Genomic DNA, 25609 nt, shown 5'->3' on the forward strand with positions numbered 1-25609 from the left:
TAGTCTGACTATGCAATGTGTGAAGAAGCATTTTCCTGAATCCTCTTAACAATCAACTTCATTGGATGGGATGTCCACAGGTTCTAGCGTTATATGAGAGGAAAATTTGCCTTGGCCGCATACCATGGCTGCACAGATGTTATTTTTTTAATAATAATTTCTATTAGTTTTACATATAATTACATTGCGTAGCATCATATCCTCTTATTAAATCTCTTTGGCTCAACTGAGCCTAATGACTTCCCTCCCTCCCACCTAATGGTTTACAAACTTAAATTTTGCATCTTTGCATTTCATTTCCTTTCCTATTCTGGCTATATCATTACCTAAGTTATTACATTACTCATCCTGAATAGGTAGTAATTTCATCTTACAAATCTTCAGATAACCCTGCTAGTAATGTTCCCAAAGGCTGCTGATGGCTGCACAGATGTTATTGGCCCAGAGATGGAAAGAAGATACAGTACCTACCACAGAAGAATGAAGTTGATGGACAATGCTGAAATGGGTAAAATAACTGGAAGAGTCAGAAATCATTTAGACCAAAATTTTAATAAGGAATGGGGGGGAATTTGTAACTTATCTTAAAGACAGTTAAAATCGTTAGTAGGATTGGAATATCACTTGTAGTTTAAGGGTGAATTCTGGACACAATGGAGATGTAAAAGATTTGGATCATCATAAAAGATGCAGGAGGAAATGATTAATATCAGAGAATGGAAGTCCAGAAGATTCCTTGGAATCTTGTTTTTATGATTTATGTTTGATATATCTCTGTAAAATTGTAATTTGAAAAACCAAATAAATTAATAAAAAAATTAAAAGGAGAGGAAAATGTTCCTCTACTGATTTCTCCATGCCATATGTAATTTTATCGTGCCACCTCTTACTTCCTTTTCTGCTAACTAAATTGTCTTGAATGCCGCAACCTTTCCTCGCAGGGGAGTCGATTTGTCCCCTCATTCGCCTCGCATGCCGTTTTCTGACCCAAAGCAACTAAAGAGAAACATCAACAGATACCTGGAGCACCCAGAGTAACAGGAGACTCCCAGAGTGATGTAGAGAACCATACATGGTAGCCCTCAACCCTCCTAAGATTTGGACCCAGACAAAATGGTGGGAGGTCCCTGCTGCCTCCAGTGGAATTTGCAGCTGTTATGCTGCTTTGAGACTGGCCTGAGGCCAGCAGCCTGCTCAAGTCTGCTATCAGTGTTACTCCGATGATAATTTACCATGTCTGCTCCGCATTTGATTTACAGACACTAAGCCTGTTGGCAGAGCCATTTGTTTTATTGTTCTTCATTGATTGTACAGCACCTAGTTGTTTAGGTGCTTAATAAATTATTATTATATTACTCTCCCAGCACAAAATCATCTGGCCTCCTCTCTCTTACTGCTTCAGTTAATATCCTTCCAACCCGCCCACTAAGGCTCTGGCTACCATCATTCATGTTTCTGTGTCTTTAAGGATGGGCTGCCAGGAGGCACTTTTCGTGGAGCAACCCTTGGAGGCTGTTTGGAGCCCGACTCCTCACAAGGTGAATGACACATGTGAGCGTGTTCAGCCTGATCAGTTGCTCAAGTTACCTATTAACATCCAGGTAAAATTCAACATGTTGGCTTTTGACTTGAAAAGGCTCTGTAATACATGGGCACTACAGGAGCCTCCCTACCCTTCAACAGCTGTGGAAGAGGACACACATAAAGCCCCTTTGCTACAGGTGCTAAGCTCAGTTGGAAAAAAGCAATACCCTTTCTTCTATATCCCCGGCACTAGTTTTCCCACAGTTCAATCCTGCCGACTTTTAAAAGATGTTCCTTTTCCACTCGGCTTTTAAAGGATTTGTTTTATAATCCAATAGGTTCATTTGTTCCTTATCCAGCCTGCATTTTTACTCAACGCTAAGATGTTTTTACCGACGTTTTTATTTGTACTACTATTTCTTAGCCACCTAATTAAAAAAAAGAGGGATATTTATATTTTAAACAAATGAACAAAATAAAAAATAAGTGCTGTTCTCAATCTGCCAACCAAGGCGTTGAAAAAGAGGGAATCCAGAACAGCCAAGGTCAGATGTGTCCAACACTAGCAGCAGGCAAGCAACATTTCCCCCCTTCCTATCCAGCAATTTGTATCCCAATATATTGGGGTTCTTGAACCTATGAAACCAGACTGGCTATAAGCCTGAAAAGCCCATCTGTACAAGAGTGTTAGAAAGTCACAGTCTGCAGTCCAAACATAAATCTAATCCCTGTTCTCAGAACACCCATATCTTTGGGTTTAATTCTAAATCGAGAATTCAGAGAAACTGCAATGGCCTATAAGGCCACAACTGAGATGAATTATGATTAGGAATATTAAAAGATGCCTTACAACAAGTCATGCATAGGACTGTGTTATGTTAATGCTTATCTTATCCTTGCTGCCGTTTTTCATCTTTTGGTGGTGTTTTTGTTGATGTTCTTGAGAAATAACCTCCTCCTTTAGTTTTATGGCTTTACAGAACAACCCCCCCCCCCATTTGCACCTTCCCAAATGCAGCTGCATTAAATGACTCTTTACACGACTTCTACAAGGTATTTACTACCCTTCTAATAGCTGCCTGAGGAGGCAAATGGCATTCCTCTGCTAACACGCCTGGAGCTGCCCTTGCTCTGCGGCAGGCCAAATTAACTTGCAGGGTTAATATTTACCCAAGACTTCTTTAACCCAGCTCTGCCCACACAGGGAACCAGGCCGCTGGCGTGAAAGGAACTGGTAAAGTACAAATGCAGAAGTAGCCACCGCAAGTGGGCCCCAGAAGAAATTGTGGGCGTCAGAAACAGGTTCCGAAACAAACACAGGGAAGAGAAACAGTGTGGGGTGTGATTCCTACAGTGAAATACGGCTGCCAAAAAAATGTCTGAGTTTCTTCAAGCCAGGAACAAGGTGCTGGTAAAGCTTGGAGAGACCATATTGGAGAGCCACTGCCAGCCAGTGTATAGACAGCATTGAGCTAAAAGGGCCAATGGCTTGACTCAGGAAGAGCCTAAGGAGCTGCTCTATACCAGCTTTCCACAACCCTCCTTTACGAACACTTGCCAGACTTTTGTGGCATCTTGCACATGTCAGTGGGCCCCTAGAAGCAACAGAAGACAAGCTCTGGGAGCAGACCAACTCTCTCTCTAAGTCACATCCTTCCCAGAACACAACTCACAAGGTAAGCCAAGAGCTCTGTTAGGTACCAAAAGCCAGCTGGGGCTGACTTCTGCATGGTAGCTCTTCACTCACCCCCCTCCATGCATTTCATTTACTGTGCTTCATCCTCTTCCGCTCCACCCCATTCTTGGCCCCCATGTCCATGGGGAAAAGATAAGATGGAAGAGTTCAAGGCCGAGTGATCTTAGCAAGTCATCCTACATCAAGGGGCAGCCAACATGGTGTTACTGGACTCCAGCTCCCCATCAGTCCAGGGCAGAACAGCCAATGGTCAGGGGTGATGGGAGCTATAATTGGAGGGCACCCTGTTGGCAACCCCAGCTCATGAGATTTAAGTGAAGACAGCCTCTGTTGAGTAAGTGCAACAGCTGACTTTCTGGAGGCCCTTGTGGACCCAACCTCTTGTTTCTGACAAAGCACTACAGCTGTTCCTGAGGACTGAGGGGGAAGGAATCAAAGAGGAACAGGAAGTTGCCCAGGAACAGAAGCAACAGCCACTCTTTCCCTAGAAGGGGCCATGGGTCATTGGTAAAGTATCTGCTATGCAAGCAGAAGATCCAAGCTTCAATCTTCAGCTTCTCCAGGTAAGGCTGGAAGTGACCCCTGCCTGTAACTCTGTAGACTCACCACCAGTCAGTGCAGACAACACTGCAAGTCCGACTTGGTATAAGGCAGATTCCTACTTACAGTTTGTGCCTTTAGCCACACAAGAGGCAGCAGGTGAACGGCAAAGAGACACAATTCAAGAACTGTGCACAATTCCAAGCACAATTCAAAGTGTTGGTGCTGACCTTTAAAGCCCTAAACGGCCTCAGCCCAGTATACCTGAAGGAGCGTCTCCATCCCCATCATTCAGCCGGACACCAAGGCCCAGCTCCGAAGGTCTTCTGGAGGTTGCCTCATTGTGAGAAGTGAGGTTACAGGGAACCAGGCCTTCTTGGTAGTGGTGCCCTCCCATCAGATGTCAAGGAAATAAACAACTATCTATCTTTTGGAAGGCACTTGAAGGCAGCCCTGGTTAGGGAAGTGTTTTATGTTTGATGTTTTACCGTGTTTTTAATATTCTTTTGGGAGCCGCACAGAGTGACTGGGGAAACCCAGCCAGATGGGTGGGGTATAAACAATAAATTATTATTACTAGGCAAAAAGGAAGGAGTGGAGACAGAGGCAGGCAACTAGGAACAAGTTGGAAATGTGCTTCCTTCCTAGTGAACTCAAGAAGCAGCCAGTCGTCCATTTCCATTGTTAATGGTGTTTAATTCTCTTTCCATATTGCGGTCTTCAATAAAAAGGGTCCACCAATAATTTAGGCACAAGAAAGCGGCGGGCGCAGAGGGTGTCTCTCCTGCCCGCTCACAGTCCCTCTGGCTGAGGGGACACTGTATGTCCATATGCATGCATACGAGGGCTCCTCATCCCCCCTCTAACGCACACACATACTTCCATCAGGATGTGAATGGAGGTAGAGACAACAGCCACAGAGAACACAGGAAACGAGGAAGGGCCTGGGAGAGTGGAGTCGATACTGGAGGCAGTGAAATGCAGAGGCACATTTTCCCCATCCTCAGGCTAATTGAGGGAACGACTGGACCACAAAGGAAATGGGCTATGTCTGTAGGATATCTGGAGTGAATCACAGATCCAGAACATCATCAGTGGGTCGTAGATCGAAGCCTCTGTCCTGCAGAGGCTTTTCTGCTTGCAGACACCTCCAGACACCCATCACAAATCCCTCTCCTCGACCCACACAATCCTGGTCTGCTCCTGGAAGACGTGGGCCCGCACCACCTTCACCAGCTCCTCTGCACTGCCCCAGGCGTGAGGATCCACCCAGGCCCCCAAGCACGGCAAAGTGTGCAGAGTCCACTTGGCCTTCCGGCACTGCTTCAGCACCTCCGAGTCACGAAGCCCCGGCTTCCCCAGCCAGCTCCTAGGAGGGAAGAGCACAGCAGAGAAACATGCCATCAGTAGACTCCTCGAGATGCTATGCATAATGCATTCGCCGAGATGGGTTAAGTCAAGCATGTTAGCTTAAGCATGTTGAAGTCTAATGGTCTGATCCCAAGAACTGATGGACCGCCAAGCAAACGCTCCAGTTGGGAGCTTTCTCCGCCCCCTGCACCAGGACGATGTCACAAATCACAGTCCACGTGCGTTCCCATCTGAAGCAAAACATTCAGGATTTTTGCAGAAGGAGCTTAAAAACATTCAGCAGACGCTGTAACCGCCCAAAGGAGAGTCTGGGCAACCGGTGAAACCTTATGGTCCATAGCATATTGGGGGATGGAGCGCAGTTCAGTGGTAGGGCACTCATTTCACATGCAGAAGGTCCCTGGGTTCAATCTCCACCCGAGGCCAGGAAAAACTGCATGTCCGAAACTGTGAAGAGCCACTGCCAATCCATATAGAGAAAACCAAGATGGGTGCAACTACCTATATGGCTTCTAATGTGGTGGTTTTTCAAAGCTTTCTGCATCAGCACTGCTTGTGAAGGAGTTGCAGGAAAATACTGAAGCAATGAAGGTGCAGGTTTTTAACCAGAGGTTGGATGGCCACCTGTCGCGGATGCTTCCGTTGAGATTCCTGCATTGTAGGGGGTTGAACTAGATGGTCCCTTCCAACTCTGCAATTCTATGGTCCCCCGAGTCAGTTGATTCAGAATATTGGCTCAGCCTACTGGGTCTTACTGTCCTCTTGCACAGAATGAGAATAGTTCCCTAAAAACACTTCCTTGAGGCTACGGAGTTTGGGAGAGGACCAACAAAGATGGGGGAAATTGTCTTTCAGGGAAACTTGTCAGCTGTTCTACTCATCTTCTCAATGCGAGACACCTGTGTTCTAGGGTGGTCAGCTGCCAAAGCAAGACACAGGACATGGCTCCTGCAGCTTTGATTGCAGCGCAGAAGAGGAAATTTCAACAAGCATAGCTTGCTACACCTCCTTAGACGGTTCAATGCCCCCGTCCGCTGCCTTATTTTTTATTTTTTTTCATACTTTTATTTTGCTTTAAACAAATACAGATAAATATAAACAATCAAAATCGAAGAAAATTTATTATGAAAAATCCTTAATAATAATAATGAAAAAAGCTTTAAAAACTACAAAAAATATCAAAGTATATGGCATAGAACATAAGCCATTAAGGGAAAGAAAAAAGAAAAAAGGGAAAGGGAAAGGAAAGAAGGAGGAAGAGGAGGAGGAGGAGGAGGAAAAAAATAATAAAAAGGGGGGGGAGGAAGATGAGCCAAAACACAAGAAGGCTCATCTATTGTATGCTTCCATCAAGATCACAACAGATCATTATTCTTATCAATTCTCTCTATCTGCATTCCATAGAATCCCTCATCTTGGTATCAGTGAACATTTCCCTAAGTCCGCTGCCTTATATTCATAGAATCATAAAATTGTAGAGTTGGAAGAGACCACAAGTGCCATCTAGTCCAATCCCCTGCGATGCAGGAAACTTTCGCCCAACGTGAGACTCAAACACATGACCCTGAGATTCAGAGCCTCATCCTCTACTGAGCGAGCTGGACCAGGCCATTTGTTCATTTAGCTCGGTCCACACTGACTGGCAGCAGCTTCCCAGGATTTCAGACAGGGCTATCTCACAGCCCCACTTGGAAATGCCAACGACTGAACCTGGGAGACTGTGCATGCAACACAGATTTCAGACAGTGTCTCTCCTAGTAGCAGGTGCTAGAGGGTGAACCTGGGACATGCTACACGCAAAGAAGATGCTCTTCCACTGAGCTATTGCCCTTCTCCAGGTGGTAATTCAGTAGGGCACGGAGCTGGGTCTAGGCACAATGGAAAGGTTGGTGCTTCTTCCGGCAGGCTCAGCTAGAGGAAGAAGGGCTCTCATCTGGAGCTGTGTCACGGCAGAGCAGGGGGCGCCGGACTGCCTATACCATCTGAAGCCAGCTCTTCCCATCTGCATGGCAACCCGTGTCAATCCTGAGAAGGGCTTTTCATACCTGACTCCCCTGACGTTCTTCTCTGTGACCTCGACATGGATAACGATGGGGTATATTTCACTTTTAATTAGTTCCCTCGCCACCTGGACCTCCAGCTCCAGCAGGCAGTGTTTGTTCTGCAAGGAAATCCAACAGATTTACTGATTTAAATGGAAAAGAAATAACCCGTCCCTGACAAGTTACATTAAATCAAACCCTACACTGTGAAATATCATTGCTTTTCCAATAGTAATTCCATTAAAGGATGGGATTTACAACCAAACCAGTGAGGAAAAAGAGAGAATTGAAGGGCAGGGTCAGTTGATATACAGCACGCTGGGTGTCCGATACGTCTGGGTGGGAGGAGAACTCGACACTCACCTTCAGGGACACTCGGTCTCCCATGCTAGTCAAGGAGAGCATCACCCCACAGACCTGCAGAGCCCACCAGCTTGCAGATCTGCACTCAGAAGACCCTCTTCTCTGGAGAAGGACAAATGGGATGTGTACAGATATTACACAAAATGGCAGTCATGGAGCTTACATAGGAAGTTGTGGAGACAGCTTGTTGGGACTGGTTTGAGGCAGAGGAAGATAATTTGGATGCCCCTTCCCTGGAAGCAGGGCCAAAGTGTAGCCATTAAGTTTCCCACAGCTCCAGATGGCCGCCAGTACACTCCCTGCTCTGAGAGTAATTGGGAATATCAGTGTAGACGCTCTCGCCACAAAGAGTTGCCTGGGTAGTGTTACAATAAAAGGGGAATCTAATTTGTCTCGAGTTTTTCCATAAGGCGGTTTAGCATAACCGTTCCATCTCGCCCTGCCTCTCAGCCCTGAAATTGCAAGTGCTCTAGTCCTCACCTTTCCAATAGCCTCCTTGATGGTGCGCATCTTCCCGCAGTTCCTCTGGCTTTCAGAGATCCCATCAGCGATAAGAATATTCTTGGAGGAGGCAGAGGAGAGTCTTTGGTCAGGAGGGGCATCTGTGAATGCAGGGAGCAAAAACCACAAAAGGATGGGTCTTACTGAGATGTGCCAGTAAGCATGAGTTATCATTGGGGGTAGGGAGGGATTCTTTCAAAGCCTAGGCCAGGGGTAGGCAACCTAAGGCCCGTGGGCCAGATGTGACCCAATCGCCTTCTCAATCCAGCCCACAGATGGTCTGGGAATCAGCGTGTTTTTACATGAGTAGAATGTGTCCTTTTATTTAAAATGCATCTTTGGGTTATTCGTGGGGCATAGGAATTCGTTCATTCCCCCCCCAAAAAAAAATATATAGTCCAGCCCACCACATGGTCTGAGGGACAGTGGAAAGGCCCATGGCTGAAAAAGGCTGCTCACCCCTAGCCTAGGCTAAGACATGCACCTTCAATCTGAAATTCTCTTTAATCAAAATTAAGTCCCAGTGAATTCAGTTACATTTATTTTCAGTTAAGAGTGCAGGGAATGGCAGCCTAAGGCTAACCTGCGAGTCAAACCCACTGAACACACTGGGAGATATTTCTGAATAAACGTGCATTGGATCGCGCTGTAAATCATGCAAGTTGCAATGCAGAACTTTTCCCCAAAAAATTGCCCTATTTTTTTTTCTTTTGCGAGGGAAGGAAAACAGAAGCAACATCTTTTGTTTTTATGACCTTAGCACTGTAGTTCCCAGTAGTTTTGTTAAGGGGATTGACCAATGGATTTTTTTCAAGATCCATCTATTGGCCCTGACCTCAATGCAGAAGAACTTCCTGTCCTTTCGTTTTCCACACCACACGGTACAAGAATCATAGCACAATCTCAAGGTCCCACATTTCACTGCATTAGGAGGCATTAATCTCGTATCAGCAAACCTTCTTTGCAGCAACACTATGGGCCATGAACATGGGTCAGTGGCGGGTTTTCTTCTTTACATCATGGGTGGGGGACCTGTGGCCTTCTAGATATTGTTGGACTCCAACTCCCATCATCCCTGGCCATTGGCTACGTTGGCTGGGGCTGATGGGAGTTGGAGTCCAACAATATCAGGAAGGCCATAGGTCTCCCATCTCTGCTTTCCATGAATAGAGATCCTCAGAGTTCTGTTTCCTGCACCCAAAGTGTGGAACCCGCATTTGTGGGGCTCAGGTAGGGAAGGGCAAAAGGCAGAAAGTCTTGTCAAAAGTCACCCCCCACTTCAAGATACAGAAGGAAGATCCTTGCTCAAAGCAAGGGTGCAGAACCTGTAGTCCTTCAGGTGTGGTTGGGCTACATCTCCCATCAACCCCAGCCAGTAGGACCAACAGTTACAGATGATGGGGAGTTGCAACCTCTGCAAGGCCTGGATCACCCCAACTCTGAGCTAGAGGCATGAAAAGGAGACTTTCAATGCTTACTCCTGTAGGAGTAAAGATTATTAAACCAGAGACTCATTTCCTAGCATGGTCTCAAGGTGCAAGTCCAGAGCTAGGATAAAGGACATAGACCCACTTGGCGTTTCCGGCTTCACCACCGGCCCATTGTCAAATCACTCAGCCTCTCCTGCTTACCAGATGGGCACGAGCAAAAGTCCTGATGGGAGGAAGGGAGAGCCAGAAGGTTCTTAATGAGACGGGGTGCTAAGCATGCAGGTGAGAGCATGACAGGACGACGGGTCTGAACCATGAGAGGACATACTGGGCTGTAGGGCTTTTCAGTTCCACCTGCAAATAAAAAGGCAGGGTCAGTGAGCAAGAGAAGCGAGGGCAGGCTTGCTGGCTTCAGTGATTCCTTATATGTCTTTAATATGGTGATGGTTGGGAGCTGCGTGGACCTTTGAGGTCCCCATTCCCTGACCCCTGCAAGCTCTGCTCGGCTCTGTTCTGGCTGGAGAGGGCCTGCTTATTTATTTTCCAAGCGGAACAAGGAGTCCTGTGACCCAACACGAAGCAGGGATGGGAAACCTGTTGCTCTCCAGGTGTTGCTGGACTGCAGCTCCCATAATTCCTGAGCACTGGCCATGCTGGTTGAGGCTGATGGGAATTTGAGTCCAATAGCAACCAGGAGGGCCACAGCTTCCCCATCCCTACCATTCAGGCAAGAGCAAGTGCCTATCACCATCATCTATGATTTACTGGAAGGTAGGGAACCTCAGTCCTGGGAGCCACAGGCAGCTCTCCATTTGGCCCTCAATGAGGCTGTGCCAGGCCACATACCCCTCCCACAGGCCATACCCTCCTTAAATGCTTTTGCCAGGCTGTGATGTAACCTAATCAACAAAGGCAAGAATCACATCCATTGTTCTGCCCGCTTTGGCATCTACTCCTGACACTCAGAAGGTTGCCCTTGAAGGAATAGGGTCCTTGGGTTGAAAGGGGCCCCCACCCCTGCTCTGTAGTTATCTTGGGGAAAACGAGAGGGAAGGAATGAGATTCCCATGCTTCCCACTTCTTTGGCAGGCACACAATGCCGGCATAATCCAACTCTAAGGTTATCATCAGAGTGCTTTCTCCAAGATCAACATGTGGTTAACAAAGGAAGGGCCTTTTCAGTGGTGGCACTGTGGCAATGGAGCGTTCTCCCAAGAGAAAGGCTCACCTGGAAGCCACTCTAATGCCTCATCAGTGCCTAACTAAAAGCTTTTTTTAAAAAAAAAATCTATTTAATCCTGGCCCATTTTTATGATTTTCTAGATTAGCTGTTATTATTTATTTTTAAGTACTAGCTATTTTAATGTGGGTTCCCCCCGTTCATTTTATTGAAAGCCACCACAATTGCATAATTAAAGGGTGGAGTATCCACAAATTAGTGAATGAATAAATAAATTCACCGGGGCCAGACAGTCAGAGCATATAACGCCAATCCTGGCCTGGGTGGATTAGTTTCTGGGCCCAGTTCAAAGTGCTGGTTTTGACCTCTAAAGCCTTAAGCAGCGCAGGACAGCAATACCTCAACAACTGCGTCTCCCCATATGAACTAATCCAGACCCTGTGATATTAATCTGAGGCCCTTCTTCATGTGCCTCCTTCACAAGAGGTTCACAGGGGCCTTTTCTGCAGCCCCCACCCCCCATTGCGGAATGCCCTTCCAAGAGAGGCTCGCCTGGCGCCTTCATTACATATCTTTAGGCACCAGGTGAAAATGTTTCTCTACAACCAGGCCTTCGGCTGATTAACATTCTATGTCTTTTAAAAATGTGTTTGTGGGGAGGGGGGCGTTACTGGTTTGCTTTTGTTCTCTCCTTTCTATTTTGGGTTCTTGCTTCGTATTTTTATGTTGTGAGCCACCCTGTGATCTTTGGGTGGTGTTTTGCATATTGAATAAATCAAGCAAATCCTCATGAATATGCAAAACACAGACACAGAGAAACACTGCCCCTGTGTAGAGAGCCCTCACACCACAGTAGGTAGACCATTTGTGTATATGTGCTGCCGAAGCGAGCACGTAGGTAGACCATTTGTGGGAGCTACTTATCTGATGTTAACTCAAGAGCAACTCTTTTCTGTTGGGAGCAGAGGTTTGCAAATTCACCTGGGCAAAGCTCTTGCCAAGGGGCCTCCTCACTCTGCCCCCCTTGCTGCTTATGTTTCACCAGGCGAAGCTGGTCCAGGGCCCGTTTCTTCAGCTGGAAAGAACAAAGAGAAAGGGAGGGGAGGGGAGGGGGGGGAGGAGACAGACAGAACAAAGCATGCATCACTCAGGCGCTTGCAAAATGACAGCTACATGTTTATTATTGGAAGTTAAATAGGCTGTGCCTTGAGATACAACTCCCCGAGTGAGGCAGGGCATAGCAGCAATTAAGAGCCTTCCTCTCTCGCAAGCTCCGGTCCTTCGAGAAAACAGCTCAAGATAACAATGCAAGGCATTTCTCTGCATCTCCCATAAGGGAAGGCTGTCCCTAAGAAAACGCTGCACCAGCAGAGACAACGGCTACCACACAGGGAAGTGTAGCACTCTTCGCCTAGGCTGTGTGTCAGAGGGAGAAAGGCAGCAAGAAACCAGCTACCCAATCCAAGAAACCAGACACTGAGGCCAGGAAGTAGTACCCAAGGGCTGCTCCAAGCTTTGCAGTCTGTGGACAAGGGAAGAGGCTTAGACCAGGATGGGGTTTTCTCTCTCCATCTTCCCTTCCCCACCGCACCCCTGGATTTAGCTATGGTGAGCCTCCCTAAGTCAAGAGATGCGATGATTTCCTAAAATGCAGAACCCTTCTGCCTATAAACTGGCCTAAAACATCACAATCCTGCATCTTCAGCTACTCGTGGTGGCTTATGACCGCCAGACTTTTCATGGCAATTCCAGATGGGTGCGACTTGAGCACTCTACAGCTGAGATAAAAGTATTTCCTGCATGTTCAAAAGCACTCCCTCCTTGATGGTACGTCACACGTTGCAGGAAAGAACCTTCTTATTACTATTAGCAAAGATTCATATTCAGCCCTTCATCCCAGGGACGAATGTTTAGTAGGCTAGCCTGGAGAGAGACTGACTGGCCTGGGTTGCCCATTGTGTTTTGTAGTTGAGTGGGGATTTGAACTCGGGTCTCTGTGGTCCAAGTCCTTCATTCTATCTGCTGCACGACACTGGCTGCACCATATCATTTTGTGTTTTTATACTGTAAAAGTGATCTTCAGTTGAAGGGCAGTTACTGATTGATTGACTGATTTGCAGGTTCCAGGATTGAGTCTAGACAATTCCTCTTGTGCGCAGCTTACAAATGTGAGCCTCCTCTCTCAACAGCTTTGGCTTAACAGCCAAGGAGTTATACCAAAATCACCAATGAGCTGCAACCATTCTATCTGCTTTTTCCCCTCTGCTCCCTCTCAATCCCTTTTCCTTTTGGATTGCAACCCTGAGGATAGGGACTCCCTTACTAGTGCAAGCTGTTCTGGAAGGCTTTTGGAGAAGGGGGCTCTCCAAGAGTGGAATAAAAGAACTTTTATGATTAACAATAATAATACCACCACCGGTCCTTTCTTACCAACCCACACATACCCCTGTTCTCTCACCTCCAGCTTACCTTAGTCTTGCAGCCTTTTTGCTGGGCTGCCACTTGACTTTTCTCCTGTATCTTCAAGAGCTGATGAGCCCTGAAAGATGACGGCAATTGAAAACCAGCTTGCACACACACACACACACAGAGAGAGAGAGAGAGAGAGAGAGAGAGAAGCAGAACCGTGTGGCCAACTGCTCTCAAGAGGCACAGGAATTGATCATTCCCAACGCCCTTTTTAGTGAAGAAGGCATATTGAGATATCTCTCATCCTCACAAAGAGCCAGGTTGGTGAGCCTCAGCTCCTGTTTTGCTTAGCAAGGCATGGAAACACAGAGGTACACTGTCAGTGCTTCCAAACAGTCAGCGTTTTGCAGGATTCAAGCGCACATCAGAACTTTAGGTCTGTGCAACTAAAGTGGATTAAGGGACTCTGTCGGCCTAGCAGAACAAATCCAGTTTAACAAAAACAAAAGCCAGACTTAATGCAATTTGGAAAGTGATGGGGAATTCAGTGTAGAATTCAACACTGGAAAGAGGGAGGCGCAACTGGGCTTTCATTAAGGAAAGTCAATTAATCAAACAGATTTTTTAAAAAAATCAAAATAAAAAAATTCCTTCCAGTAGCACCTTAAAGACCAACTAAGTTAGTTCTTGGTATGAGCTTTCGTGTGCATGCACACTTCTTCAGATACACAGCATGCACACGAAAGCTCATACCAAGAACTAGTTGGTCCTTAAGGTGCTACTGGAAGGAATTTTTTTATTTTGACTATGGCAGACCAACACGGCTACCTATCTGTAACTTAAAAAAATCAAATGTGCATAAATGTGCGTACAATTACAACAAGAGCTTATGTAAGTGAGGGGAGGCATGGTGATGGAAGTGCTTATGCTTCAGCAAGGGCCATCTGTGAAGAAAGTGATGTGGGGGGGTACCACTTCTAAGATATGCCTGCCACCTTCAGTTTTTGCAAGTATTTAGGGTAAACTCACATTTAACTTTAAAAAAATAAAAACTTACCACCCAATCAAACCAGAGGTCCTTTTTTTTTTAGTCTATTAAAATGGCCCTAACCAATTAATTTAAATTATTAAAGGTTGCAGCCTGAGCTTTTATATACACATCATTACTTCCAGAGGGGCAGCCGTGTTAAGTCTTTTGCAGCAAGAACCATTTATTACGGCAAATTCCGTTAGCCTTTAAGATGCCACAGGACTGTGTGGTCATTACTTATTTCCACTCTGTTCCAAGTGCTTTAACACAATTCTCTTCTCATTCATCTCTAATGATACTAGAGGTGAGCTCAGCGCACAGATCCTAACCAGGGAAGGCCACATGGATATTCCAGAGCTTGAACCCGGTTCTCCTGAATCCCAGCTCACATCCACTGAATCACCAGTTCTCTACAGCTCCCAGGCAGCCTCTGCAACAGCAGTGTGGCTGCCCCCCACCAAATGTCTGCCTCTGTTGCCTTATCCAGCACTGCCTGCCATCCACCCAGCCTTCTCAAAAAATCCAATGGAAACACAATAAAAAGCACGGCACCAAATAAAACTCAAATAGCACTCCAAAACCCAAGTCCATCTAAAATTAATCCAATAATGCTACATAAATATTACAAGATACCTTTAAAAACCCAGTTTAAACAAGGATGCTTTTGCAGATCCTGCTAAAAACCTGCAGACTAGACTTGGGCAATTCTCAGGGGGCAGAATGTTCCACAAAGCTCTTGTGCTGTTCTCCAACTGTTAGGATTCCTCAAAGGAGGAGGGCCTTGGGGGTGAGGAAGCACTCACTAACAACCTCCCCTCATCCCAGTTGTGGGTTCCCCTATAAACCCTTCTCCTACAGCACCCACATATCATAGTGGTGCTTAGAACTATGGGTTACAACTCACCATACCTTGTGCTAGTCAAGTGCTACAAAAAATACAAAAAAATAGAGGGGAGTCTTAAGAAGCTGCTTTATGCCATCTCTTGGTATTAGTTGCTCTCTAGATCTCTGTTATGATCTCTATTTTGCCCAGCAGCTGCCCAGGTTCTCCAGGTTCTGCTGCCCAAAGAGCACAACTGCATCTAAATGTGCTTATGTTACAAGGAGGGAGTTTTCCACTGAGCATCAGGAGAAAAGTCTTGAATGGTTATGGGAAGGGTTGTAGTACAGGGGTAGAGCACCTGCTTTGAATGCTGAAGCAGGGCCCACGTTCAATTCCCCCATGTTCAATTCCCATCATCTCCCAGTAGCACCGGAAATGTCCGCTGCCTGAAGCCCTGGAGAGATGCTGCCAGTCAATGTAGATGCAGCCAGATGTTCCAGTGGGCCTGACTTCTTATAAGTTCCCTGTGCTCTTAAGAGCAGCTTAGAAGGCAGCCAATGACCAAAGCAGGGTGGAGGAATTCTCCTTCACTGCCAATCTTCAGAATAATAATAATAAAAATAATTTATTATTTGTACCCCGCCCATCTGGCTGGGTTTCTCCAGCCACTATGGGTGGCTTCCAACAAAGATTAAAAATACATTAAAATGTCACACATTAAAAACTTCCCTGACAGCCTTCAGATGTCTCCTAAATGTCAGGTAGTTGTTTATCTCTTTGACATCTGATGGGAGGGCGTTCCACAGGGCGGGCGCCACTACCGAGAAGGCCCTCTGCCTGGTTCCCTGTAGCTTTGCTTCTTGCAATGAGGGAACCGCCAGAAGGCACTTGGTTCTGGACCTCAGCGTCCGGGCAGAACGATGGGGGTGGAGACGCTCCTTCAGGTATACTGGGCCGAGGCCATTTAGGTCTTTAAAGGTCAACACCAACACTTTGAATTGTGCTCAGAAACGTACTGGGACCCAATGTATGTCTTTCAAGATCTTCAGGCAAAAGCTGGGCAGCCACCAAGCATTTGGAACGCTTGAATTCTATGGATTCCCAGACTCAAGCACAGGATTGCACTAGGTGACCCCTTGACCCTTCTCTCCCTCCCTCCCTCCAGTTTTAAAATTCTGTCTCAGGCAAATTTCGGCTGCATCACCCGCTGCTGCTGTCCTTTCCCCCATTTTTAACTAGAGATACCAGGCATTGACCTTGGTAGCTTCCAGACAGCCCACTTACTGATCATACATCCCAATTTGTTCGCAGGGAGATTAGATGACGGGTGGCTGTTTACTGGGCATCCATTCCAGTTTGCTTACTGGGAAGTTAGAGGATGTTGCCTCAAGTGTTACCCCACACTTTCCATTGCATTTTCTAGTTTCTTTCCTCATTGCAAGAAGTATGATTGGGGCGGGGCAAGGGAAGGGGGGGAATGTGGTGATTGTATAAGGCCTCCCTTGCCTAAAGGATAACTTACTTAGTAGAGCATGAGATTCTTAATGTCAGGGTCATAGGTTCGAAAGGATTCCTACATTGCAAGGGGTTGGACTAGATGACCCCCGTGGTCCCTTCCAGCTCTACAATTCCATGATTCTCTAACTGCACAGCCTTAATTTGCCAGTATGACTGAATCCCACCCCAAAAGACTGGAAGCATCCCTTCTGCTTTTAAAGCAGCCCTCTGCCCACTTAAGTTCTTGTGCATTAAATCACACCCAAGGGACAGAGGCCCATTACCTGCTGTAGTTAGGTACCGTGCCACTGTCCAAGTCCTGGAGGGTGAAGGGATCCACGCGGGCACAGTACCACTCCAGCCGCCCCTTGTACAAAGTGTCCGTGACGTGAAAGATCTCCCGGTGCTTCACGCACAAGGCGTAAGGGTCAGCAAGCTCCAGGAGGCTCAGGTTGGCCCGCACATAAAACGAGTCACCAGGAACCTTCTTCCCAGCATCCAGTGCTTCTTTGAGAGGCTGGTATCCTGGTAAAGAGAAGAGGATGCAAATGAGAAGGGCCCTGCTGGATCAGGCCAAAGGCCCATCTAGTCCAGCTTCCTGACTCCTGCATTTGCCAACCAGGTAGCTCACAAGCCAGGCATGGAAGCAGCAGATCTCTCTTGTTGTTGCTGCTCACCCCTCCACCACTAGTTCAGCCTCTAGCATGCAGAAGAGACAGCAAATAGCAGTTGAGAAGCCCAAATAAATGCCTTAGTTTTTGATCCAAAGCATGGTTTACCATCCTCTTCAGGAAAACAAATGGGGGCTCAAGGAGAAGCTCGCCAACATCAATACAGTCCCTGCCTTCAGGCTTACAATCTAAATGACACAGCACAAAAGGAAAAGTGACTGGGAGGGAGGAGGAGGGAAAAAGCAAAATTACGTGCGGTTTTGTAACAAAGGGCCCCTCTGCACTTGGTTTTTGTTTGGGTTTTGCAGATAAGGAACAAGTTGTTGTGAGGAAGCTCTTGGAATGACCAGCTGGAATGAAAAGAGTTCCAAGGAGAGGAGGAGGAGGAGCCATGAGTTGCTGGTCTCTTGGCAGAGCAGATGGATGGAGTGCCCTGCTTCCTTTCCCTCCAACAGCTGGAGCTCAGTGGAGCAGATGTCTCCAAGTTATTGTTGATGGAGGAAGGAACCTGATGGAGCTCATCGCGATGATGCATTATGTAAAGTGCAAAGAAAAAGTCACACGAGAGAGGGCAATGATAGATAGAAGTCTTCAAATTCTGTGTAACTGGAAAAATGCTCCACGTGAAATTAGGAACTCGCAGGAGCTCCAAAGAAAAAAAGGGGGGGGGAAAGATGGGAGATCTAGAAGCCTCATGTATCCCTCTCCAACATCAGATAAGCAGGTGTGACTTAGGAGGCCCAATAAGTGGCCCCTCTACTCCTCCTACCTCTCCTGTGAACATGGTGTTCAAAAAAGCATTTGAGGGAGAGAGAGAGAACTTCTGTATCCTGCTACTGATCAGCATGAGAGCAGGACAACACTGCCTTGCTCCAAGAAATGAGCAACAGGAAGAATCAGTGGCTGGTCCCCTCTCCTTGCTCTTTTGCACGGGACTCTGCAATTCCAGCATTGTGACAAGGCTGCTTGGGTTTTGCAGATAAGGAACACTCCTTTAAAGTGAGGTTCTGTTTGTAAAAGAAGCACTAGTTTAAAGATGCTGATTATAAAGAGCTGATTCTGGAGAGAGGGCTCCATAACGGCCCTGCTACTCAAAGGAAGAGAGGCATCTGGGCTTCCAACCCAAACTGCCCCCCAGGCACTAACTCCCATGATCTGAATCCAAGCTAGTGGGGAGTCTGGCTTGAGCTGGCCAGATTTTGGACAAGTTCCACCTGGGTGACTTAAATTAAAATCAGGGGCTCTTATCACTGGAAGGGTAATCCTTAAAGCTGTACATGCAAATTAAAAAGCCATGGGATACCAGAGACTCGCAGCAGCAATGGGAAATCCGTCCCAGCATGGCAACCTATATGACACCCTAAATGAACGGTGTGGTATATACTTCAAGTATTGCAAAAGAAAAGCACAGAGCTACAACAGGGGCACTGCACTGAACTGCCACTCTTGGCTAACTGCAGGTCTCGTGTGATCTAAGGGTTCTAAGATATCATTCCATAGCCACAGGGACTAGAAACTTGGTTTGTGCTTACTTCTTCTAAATAAATCAAAACTTGAAAAGTGGCAGCACTCTAGGCCAGATATTCAGCTAAAATGTTTCTGCAGCAGCATCACAGCTGTGCAACAGACCCACAGCCTTGACTGTCCAGATTAGTTAAGGACAGAACAATCACATATGCAGGATTGGGTAAAAGTGGCTTACCTCTCATATCAGGGAGGAAAAGCAGAGCAGATGGATCATCCCAGTGCAGCAGACTCAGGTAAGCTACTTCCAGGGTGCAGTTCTCCAGAGAGAGCACTTCCCCGTTTAGCTGCGGACCCCTAAGCTGCCGCAGAAACACACACAGAGTAGAGATGCAGGGATCAGTTACAATTAGCTTTGTAAAAAAATAATAATAATCTGGACTTTAAAAAAAGAAAAAGAACCGTGCTGCTATCTCTCCATCCATCCCCTCTGCAATCTTTAAAACAAAACAAGCAAGCAAGCAAGCTGTAGGCTGTTAATGCACGCTTGATAGCAGGTTTCCCGGGGACAGGAGATCTGAAAAACAGGCTGCTGTTGGATTCTTTGATCTTTCTTCAAAGAAGGGGTGCAGAGAATTGGGAGATCCTAAACTGAAGAAGAACTTTCCAGAGCTACTGAAACAGGCTCCAGGCCACTCTGTTCAGAGGTGGACTTGTGGCCTATGCACATTCACCCCAATGCCCATGTAAATGCTGGGGAACAGCACAACTTCTGGGGAGAATCAGGAACAAAGGAAGCTAGCTGTTGCAGCCTAGAGGAATATCAGCCACCACAGTAGTACATGGACTGACATTAAGAGCAGCAATAGAAGAAAGGGGGGAAACCCTAGGCCTAGCTTGGCCCTTGAGACTCTTCCCAGTCACACCCTCCTTGAGCATTTTTGCCTGGCTGGAATATGTCCGTTAACTCTGCTAATGCCTCTTGCTTGCCTGGATGGAGGATAGATCAGAGCTGTGTGAAACTAGCCTGTCTAACAAAAGTAAAATCTGCATATATTGCTCCTCCTGCTTTGCCTCTGGCCCCTCCCACCACGAGCACATGGCCCATGGAAGGTTGCGCAGAGGGAAATGCAACCTTTGCACTGAAAAAGGCTCCCCAGCATTGCTAGAGCAGGCGATGGGAGTCGGGCATTTAAGTGGGCACAGGTGTGCAAATCAGATTCAGTAACTAAAAAGGATGCCCAATCTTTTGGTAGTTGGTGTAGCCTGGTGGGTAAAAGACTTAAGAGCTGGGACTCAGGATATCCTAGGTTTGAATCTTGCCTCTACCATGAACTTGTTAGGCAAGCCTCTCTTTCAGATGTCTATCTGCAAAATGGGAACAACAGCAATACTTGACAGCAACTACCCAGCTGTTGCAAGAAGGACAAAGAGGTAATGTATATGAAGTGTTTTGGGAACACTGAATGCCGCCTTGTACCTAGTCAGACCGTCGCTCCACCTGGCTCAGTATTCCCTACACTAAAGATATCGCTGAACTACAATTCCCACAATTCCTGACCATCAGACTCTGCTGGCTGGGGCTGATGGGAGCTGGAGTCCATCGACACCTGGAGCACCATGCCACAGGCTCCCCACCTGTCAGTGGGGCTTGCACAAACTTTCATTGGTTCTCCAGGGTTTCAGACAGGAATATTTCCCAGTCCTGTCTGAAGATACTGAGAATCGAACCTGGAACTTTTTTCCATGGAAAGCATGTCTCTGTCACCAAGTTACATCCCTCCCTAACCACCTTGATTGCTTGAAAAGGTTAAATTACATGTGAAGTATAATTAGTATAGTCTTGAAAAGGACCAAGCCCACATCCACATATCAGCACCAATCTCCATTGGGCGGGGGGGGGGGATTTATGCAAATAAACCACTTATGACCTGGTGCCAGGTTTAGTTACGCATGGGTGTAAATGACATCTCCATTGCAGGACTTGTGCAAAAGTATGAGGGGACCCGTGCAAAAGTAACTAGGCAGCCGCTTAATGTCTGAAATAAGACATTTGCAATAAAGAATTCAGCCACTAGGTGTCATTCTGCATTGTATATCTGACTAACCGAGAGACAAACAAGGGGAGTCACCTTTTGGTTTATTACTGCAGTCCCCCCACCCATGCCACTTCCTTATAACTCTTCCCACTCCGACATTATCTGCTATTCCAAACACTCATTCATACCTCTAGGAGTCGGCATCCCTCTCTGAGCCCCACACGCTCCGCTTCTGAGCCTGGCCTCACCCACTGGACATAAATCCCAGTTGTGTTTCCTCCAAGGATGGAGATGTCCCCAGACAGTCCGCTGTTCTGGGGCGCTGGGACACCCATGGGCCCTGTGTGAGGCAGATGCACCACAACAGACCTGAATGGGGAAGGAAGACAGCACAGACTTGGTACCTCTCATTCTCTGTTTTGCTGAGCAGGATATGCGGCTGGGATCGACCTGCGGCCCTCTCGATGTTGCTTGGACTACAAATCCCATAATCTCTGTCTTACTGGCCATTCATTGGAATTGGGAGTCCAACAACTTTTGGAAGAACCACAGCTTCTGGTTGAGAACAGGTTGCTGGACTAGAGGGACCTTGGTTAGAACTTGGAGAGCTGCTGCCAGTCAGAGCAGGCATTGATGGAGTAGATGGACCAACAAGTCTATAAAAGGCAGCTTTACGTGTTCCTATCTTCACAACCAGGTGAAGCGGTGGAAGCAGCAGCAATGGTTGCAGGACCCAGTAGCAGGGAGGGGAGATGAGTCCTGGAAACGGATGCCATTCAACTGCGGGCATAGACCTCACAGAGTTACCCAGCGTGGCTGCCCCACCTAGGATGCCTGCATTCATAGGGCTGCCTCTCCAAACCATCAGGGAGGCAGGAGTGTTTGTTTGAGAAAGGGAAACAGACCTCCTGGAGAAGTCCTGCTTGACAGAGCTTCCAGACAAGCAGATTTCTGACTTTGCCCTGGTGTAGGCACTGCTGGAAGAGGAACGGGATCTGGCAGATGAAGGAGTGTTGATGGCACTTCCTGAGAGAGAGAGAGAGAGAGAGAGAGAGACAGAACAACAACAAGTTACCATGGGCAACATGCAAGTATTCATAAGCACCTTTCATCTGAAAGGCATTGAAGTCATTGGGCCGGGGAAACCCCAAGCTCCAGAACTGCATTTAAATGATCCAGCTACATGGGCAGCTGGCCATGTAGGTTAGGATTTACACAACCCCGCCCTCAACAAAGTTATTAGGTCACTTAACACCAGCTCAGTTGCGCAACGGACAGCGGCGGAGAAAAGCAAATCCCAGAGAGCTAGAGTAAGGGCAGTGAAAGCTCAGGATAGGGGCTGCATGCCTCCCTCTCCAACCCTCTGGACTCTTCCTAGGCCACACCTCCTTTGCAAGCCACGCCCCCTCAGTGGCCCTGTTGCACACCCTCCTTTCGCCTGGCTGGAATGTGTCCCCAGACTGTGGTTATGTATCCAAGCTTGCCTGAATGGAGAACTGGGTGTGTGGGGGAACCTCTGGCTTTTGTGTGTTGTGAATGTTAACCTACATTCAGTGCTCTGCCTCTGGTCCTGTGCCTCTTTCTTCATGCAGTTCTTGGGCTGAAAAAAGGTCCCCCCACAAACACACACCTGAGCTAGAGTAATCTCAGAAGAGACCTTTCCATATATAAGTTCTGGAGAGCAGTGTATCAAGCAGAGTGACAGGCAGGCGAAAGGATGGTCAGCTGTACTCCACCAATACCTAGATTGGATTCTTCCAAATGCCCATAAAAGGAGGCACCAGGGCAAATCCAGGAGTGGATTCCCCGAGTATGTTGGAGTGGACTCTGGGCAAATCTCCCCACTTTCCAAAGCCTCCGACTGCAGAAGCCAGACACTCTTTGCACACGGGCCAACTGCCCCAAGGAGTCGCATTGGTAGAAAACTCCACAATCTAGCCAAGGCCTGAGATATACAGTGGGACAGGCGTTGGGAGATTTACAGCCTGTCACCAAGAACCGATAACAGCCTGAAGCTGAAGCATTTATCTCTTCCGGTTCCCACTCCTCTGAAACTGAATCAAATTCACTGTCAGACAAAAACCCGCTGTAAATTAAACACACCAGACCGGATAGCCTCAGAACGATGTGCTGGCGAGACCCTGGAGGTGGATCCCAAGAGCTGGCAGGGGAAGTGTGGGGCAAGGGTGCCCCCTCGTGGGCACACAGGCAAGCAGCTGATTTGGCAGGGGGGAGCCCGCAGCTCTCAAGAAGAGAGGCTCTGTAACGCAGGGGGTGGGGGCAGGAGAAGGATTGGCAATACCTGTTAAGTCTTCCAAGCTGCCAAAGGACCCACAGGACCAACTAAAAGTACAAAGGAAACGCAGAAGGGATTAATTCAAAAGCATACACACATCAAAACCACCCCTCCACCTTTCTCTTGATGTCTTTTGTTGCATTTGGATCCTTCCCTGTCTCCAAACAGCTCAGGGTGGTTTGCATGAGGTTCCTGAACAGTCAGCCGTCCCAAATACTAGCTGAGGACAAAACAGCCTTAGCAACATTAGGTGGGACTGCCTGCAGCACAATCAAGCCACTTCCAGGGCTTATCATTGCAGAGATGCTCATAGATGCAGCCCTAGAGCCAGCTTTTGCATCCCTTCTCATAAACGACAGCTGCTCATCCATCCTCCTGCACACAGACATCATCTGGTCCTACCCAAAAAGATACCCTACTTTCTCCGGAGAGGGCATATTGAATTCACCCCACCTTTCCTCCCTTGCATTTATCCCTGCGATCTACTATAACTGGTGCACCCGTATCTCCCTAGCTGCAATGAAAACCTCTTAGGTCCTCCACATTTGCTGCCTGCCACCCCCTTGCATCCTACAGCATGCACAGACCACGAGGTCTCAGGTCCTGCCCACGGAGTCCCTTTTTCTTTCTACCTGCCTGTCGGCTCCTGTCCCATGTAGACATGGGGAGGGGGAAGTTTGAAAGGGAATCTTCTCCTGCTCAAAGAAGGCTGGCTGCATTTGGAGTCAGATCCAGCCCTTTTCAAGCTGCACTCAACTCAAAATGGGGTTTGTTTCCCCCCCCCCTTCACTGCCTCCTTGCTCTCCATGACAGCCCCACCTTTAAAAAAAGCTTTATGTCCAGGAAACAGGACAGTGGGAGAGCAGAAAAGGGATAAGAGCCTGGGATCCGTGATGGGAAACTATGAAAAGAGCATCATCACATCCAATGAAAGGCCCTATATGGCTACTCTCCTGCCCTCCTACACAGATTCTACCTCCCTCCTTCTCCCCCTCCCCCCTTAAGAAGCTGGAGACTTGGAGAAGGGGAAGAACTGGGATTTTAAAGCATTCAAGTTCAATGCTTTAAAAAAATCCCTTGAGGTTTCGCCTGAGGCTGAAGACACCAACATGTAAGAGAGAGTGCCATTGCGCTGGGATTCCAAGTGTCACCTCTTGATGGGGGTCGGTCCGTCCTCACGCTGCCTCCGAAGAATGGAGCCAGTGCAGGGGGGGAAGGGGAAGATGGAAAGGCGGTTTATTTCTCTCTCGCGCTCTGGAGTCACTTCCTAAGGAGAGGGGAGAAAAGACCTGAAAGCCAAAACGCCACACGCACCACAAACTTCCTTGTCTCACTGTTCATCAGCGAGATTAAAACCTAGTAAACTGTAAATCAAGTGTGTGTACAGTCATACCTCGGGTTACAGCCGCTTCAGGTTGCGTTTTTTTGGGTTGCGGACTGCCGAAACCCGGAAGTACCGGAAAGGGTTACTTCCAAGTTTCAGTGGTCGTGCATGTGCAGAAGCGCCAAATCGCAACCCGCACGTGCGCAGACGCGGGTTGCGAACGTGCATCCCGCACGGATCACGTTCGCAACCTGAGCATCCACTGTATAAGTTTGTATATGAGGAGAAAGCCTATGTGGGGGGTTGGATGGTGGGGGTGCATGTTACAACAGGCAGCATGAAGGGCAGAGTTGCGCCACCAATTGGGTCGGGGGTTGAAGAGTTTGAATCATAGAATTGTAGAGCTGGAAGGGACCCCAAGGGTCATCTAGTCCAACCCCCTGTAGTGCAGGAGTTCTAGCAGGGGCAGGGAACCTCAGGCCCAGGGGCCGAATGCAGCCCTCCAAGCCTACCTGCCTGGCCCTTGAGAAGAAGAAGAGGAGGAGGAGTTTGGATTTGATATCCCACCTTTCACTCCCCTTCAGGAGTCTCAAAGTGGCTCACATTCTCCTTTCCCTGCCTCCCCCACAACAAACACTCTGTGAGGTGAGTGGGGCTGAGAGACTTCAGAGAAGTGTGACTAGCCCAAGGTCACCCAGCAGCTGCATGTGGAGGAGCGGAGACGCGAACCCAGTTCCCCAGATTACGAGTCTATCGCTCTTAACCACTACACCACACTGGCTCTTCTTAGACCGTATAAACTTCCCAGCTGCTGCTTCACACTCTCATTTAGTGTTTTTCAGCCTGATTGGAATATGTTCTTGAACTCTGGATAAACAAGGGAGTGTGCAGAAACTAGCCTAGCGTACAAAGGTTACATCCACACCCACTGCTCTGCAAAACAGTGAAACAGCTGCCTAAACTCTTAGGAACAGAGGAAAATTGCCACATTCCAAGTCAGATCATTGGCCCAGCTAGGTCTGCGTTGTCTCCTCTGACTGCCCACAGCTCTCTGGGGTCCCAGGGAGGGGTCTTTCCCACCAGGACTTAGGGCTGGGCAAGATCTGGTTTTCGACATCGTGATATTATCAATTATATACCAATATATCACAATGTCTGAAATGAGGATGGAGTTATGTAGAGGCACTGGTTGGCTTCACATTTTCCACCACATAGTGATTTTTGCCAGCACCTGCTCTTGTGATTCGCTGGCCCCTGCAGGAGGCGGAGGAGAGCTGAGCTGGCTAAGTTAAAGGAGCTGCAGGAACTGAGAGAAGCTTTGGCTGGCTTCACGGTTTTCCTCACATTGTAATTTTTGTATAGCACACATACACATCATGATATATTGCCAAAATATATTGCCAAAACAC

General features: G+C 47.5%; 1 protein-coding gene across 3 annotated transcripts in view; it reads right to left on the bottom strand.

The window, feature by feature from the left end:
• Positions 1-4435: 4435 nt before the first annotated feature.
• The window catches only part of CARD10 (caspase recruitment domain family member 10), a 42348-nt gene continuing 21174 nt past the window's right edge, over positions 4436-25609 (bottom strand). For all 3 annotated transcript variants that reach the window (XM_083462515.1, XM_083462516.1, XM_083462517.1), the window contains 12 exons: positions 24028-24143; positions 22883-22923; positions 21486-21606; positions 20769-20949; positions 18780-18903; positions 16691-16931; positions 13117-13186; positions 11629-11722; positions 9669-9821; positions 8017-8138; positions 7177-7292; positions 4436-5129 (listed from right to left, as the gene is read on the bottom strand). In XM_083462515.1, coding sequence (XP_083318641.1) covers positions 4922-5129; positions 7177-7292; positions 8017-8138; positions 9669-9821; positions 11629-11722; positions 13117-13186; positions 16691-16931; positions 18780-18903; positions 20769-20949; positions 21486-21606; positions 22883-22923; positions 24028-24143 — 1587 coding nt within the window. In that variant the 3' untranslated portion in view covers positions 4436-4921. The remainder of the gene's footprint in view (positions 5130-7176; positions 7293-8016; positions 8139-9668; positions 9822-11628; positions 11723-13116; positions 13187-16690; positions 16932-18779; positions 18904-20768; positions 20950-21485; positions 21607-22882; positions 22924-24027; positions 24144-25609) is intronic.

The sequence above is a fragment of the Podarcis liolepis genome (assembly GCF_965112155.1).
Source record: "Podarcis liolepis genome assembly, chromosome: 10".
Classification (NCBI taxonomy): Eukaryota; Metazoa; Chordata; class Lepidosauria; order Squamata; family Lacertidae; genus Podarcis; species Podarcis liolepis.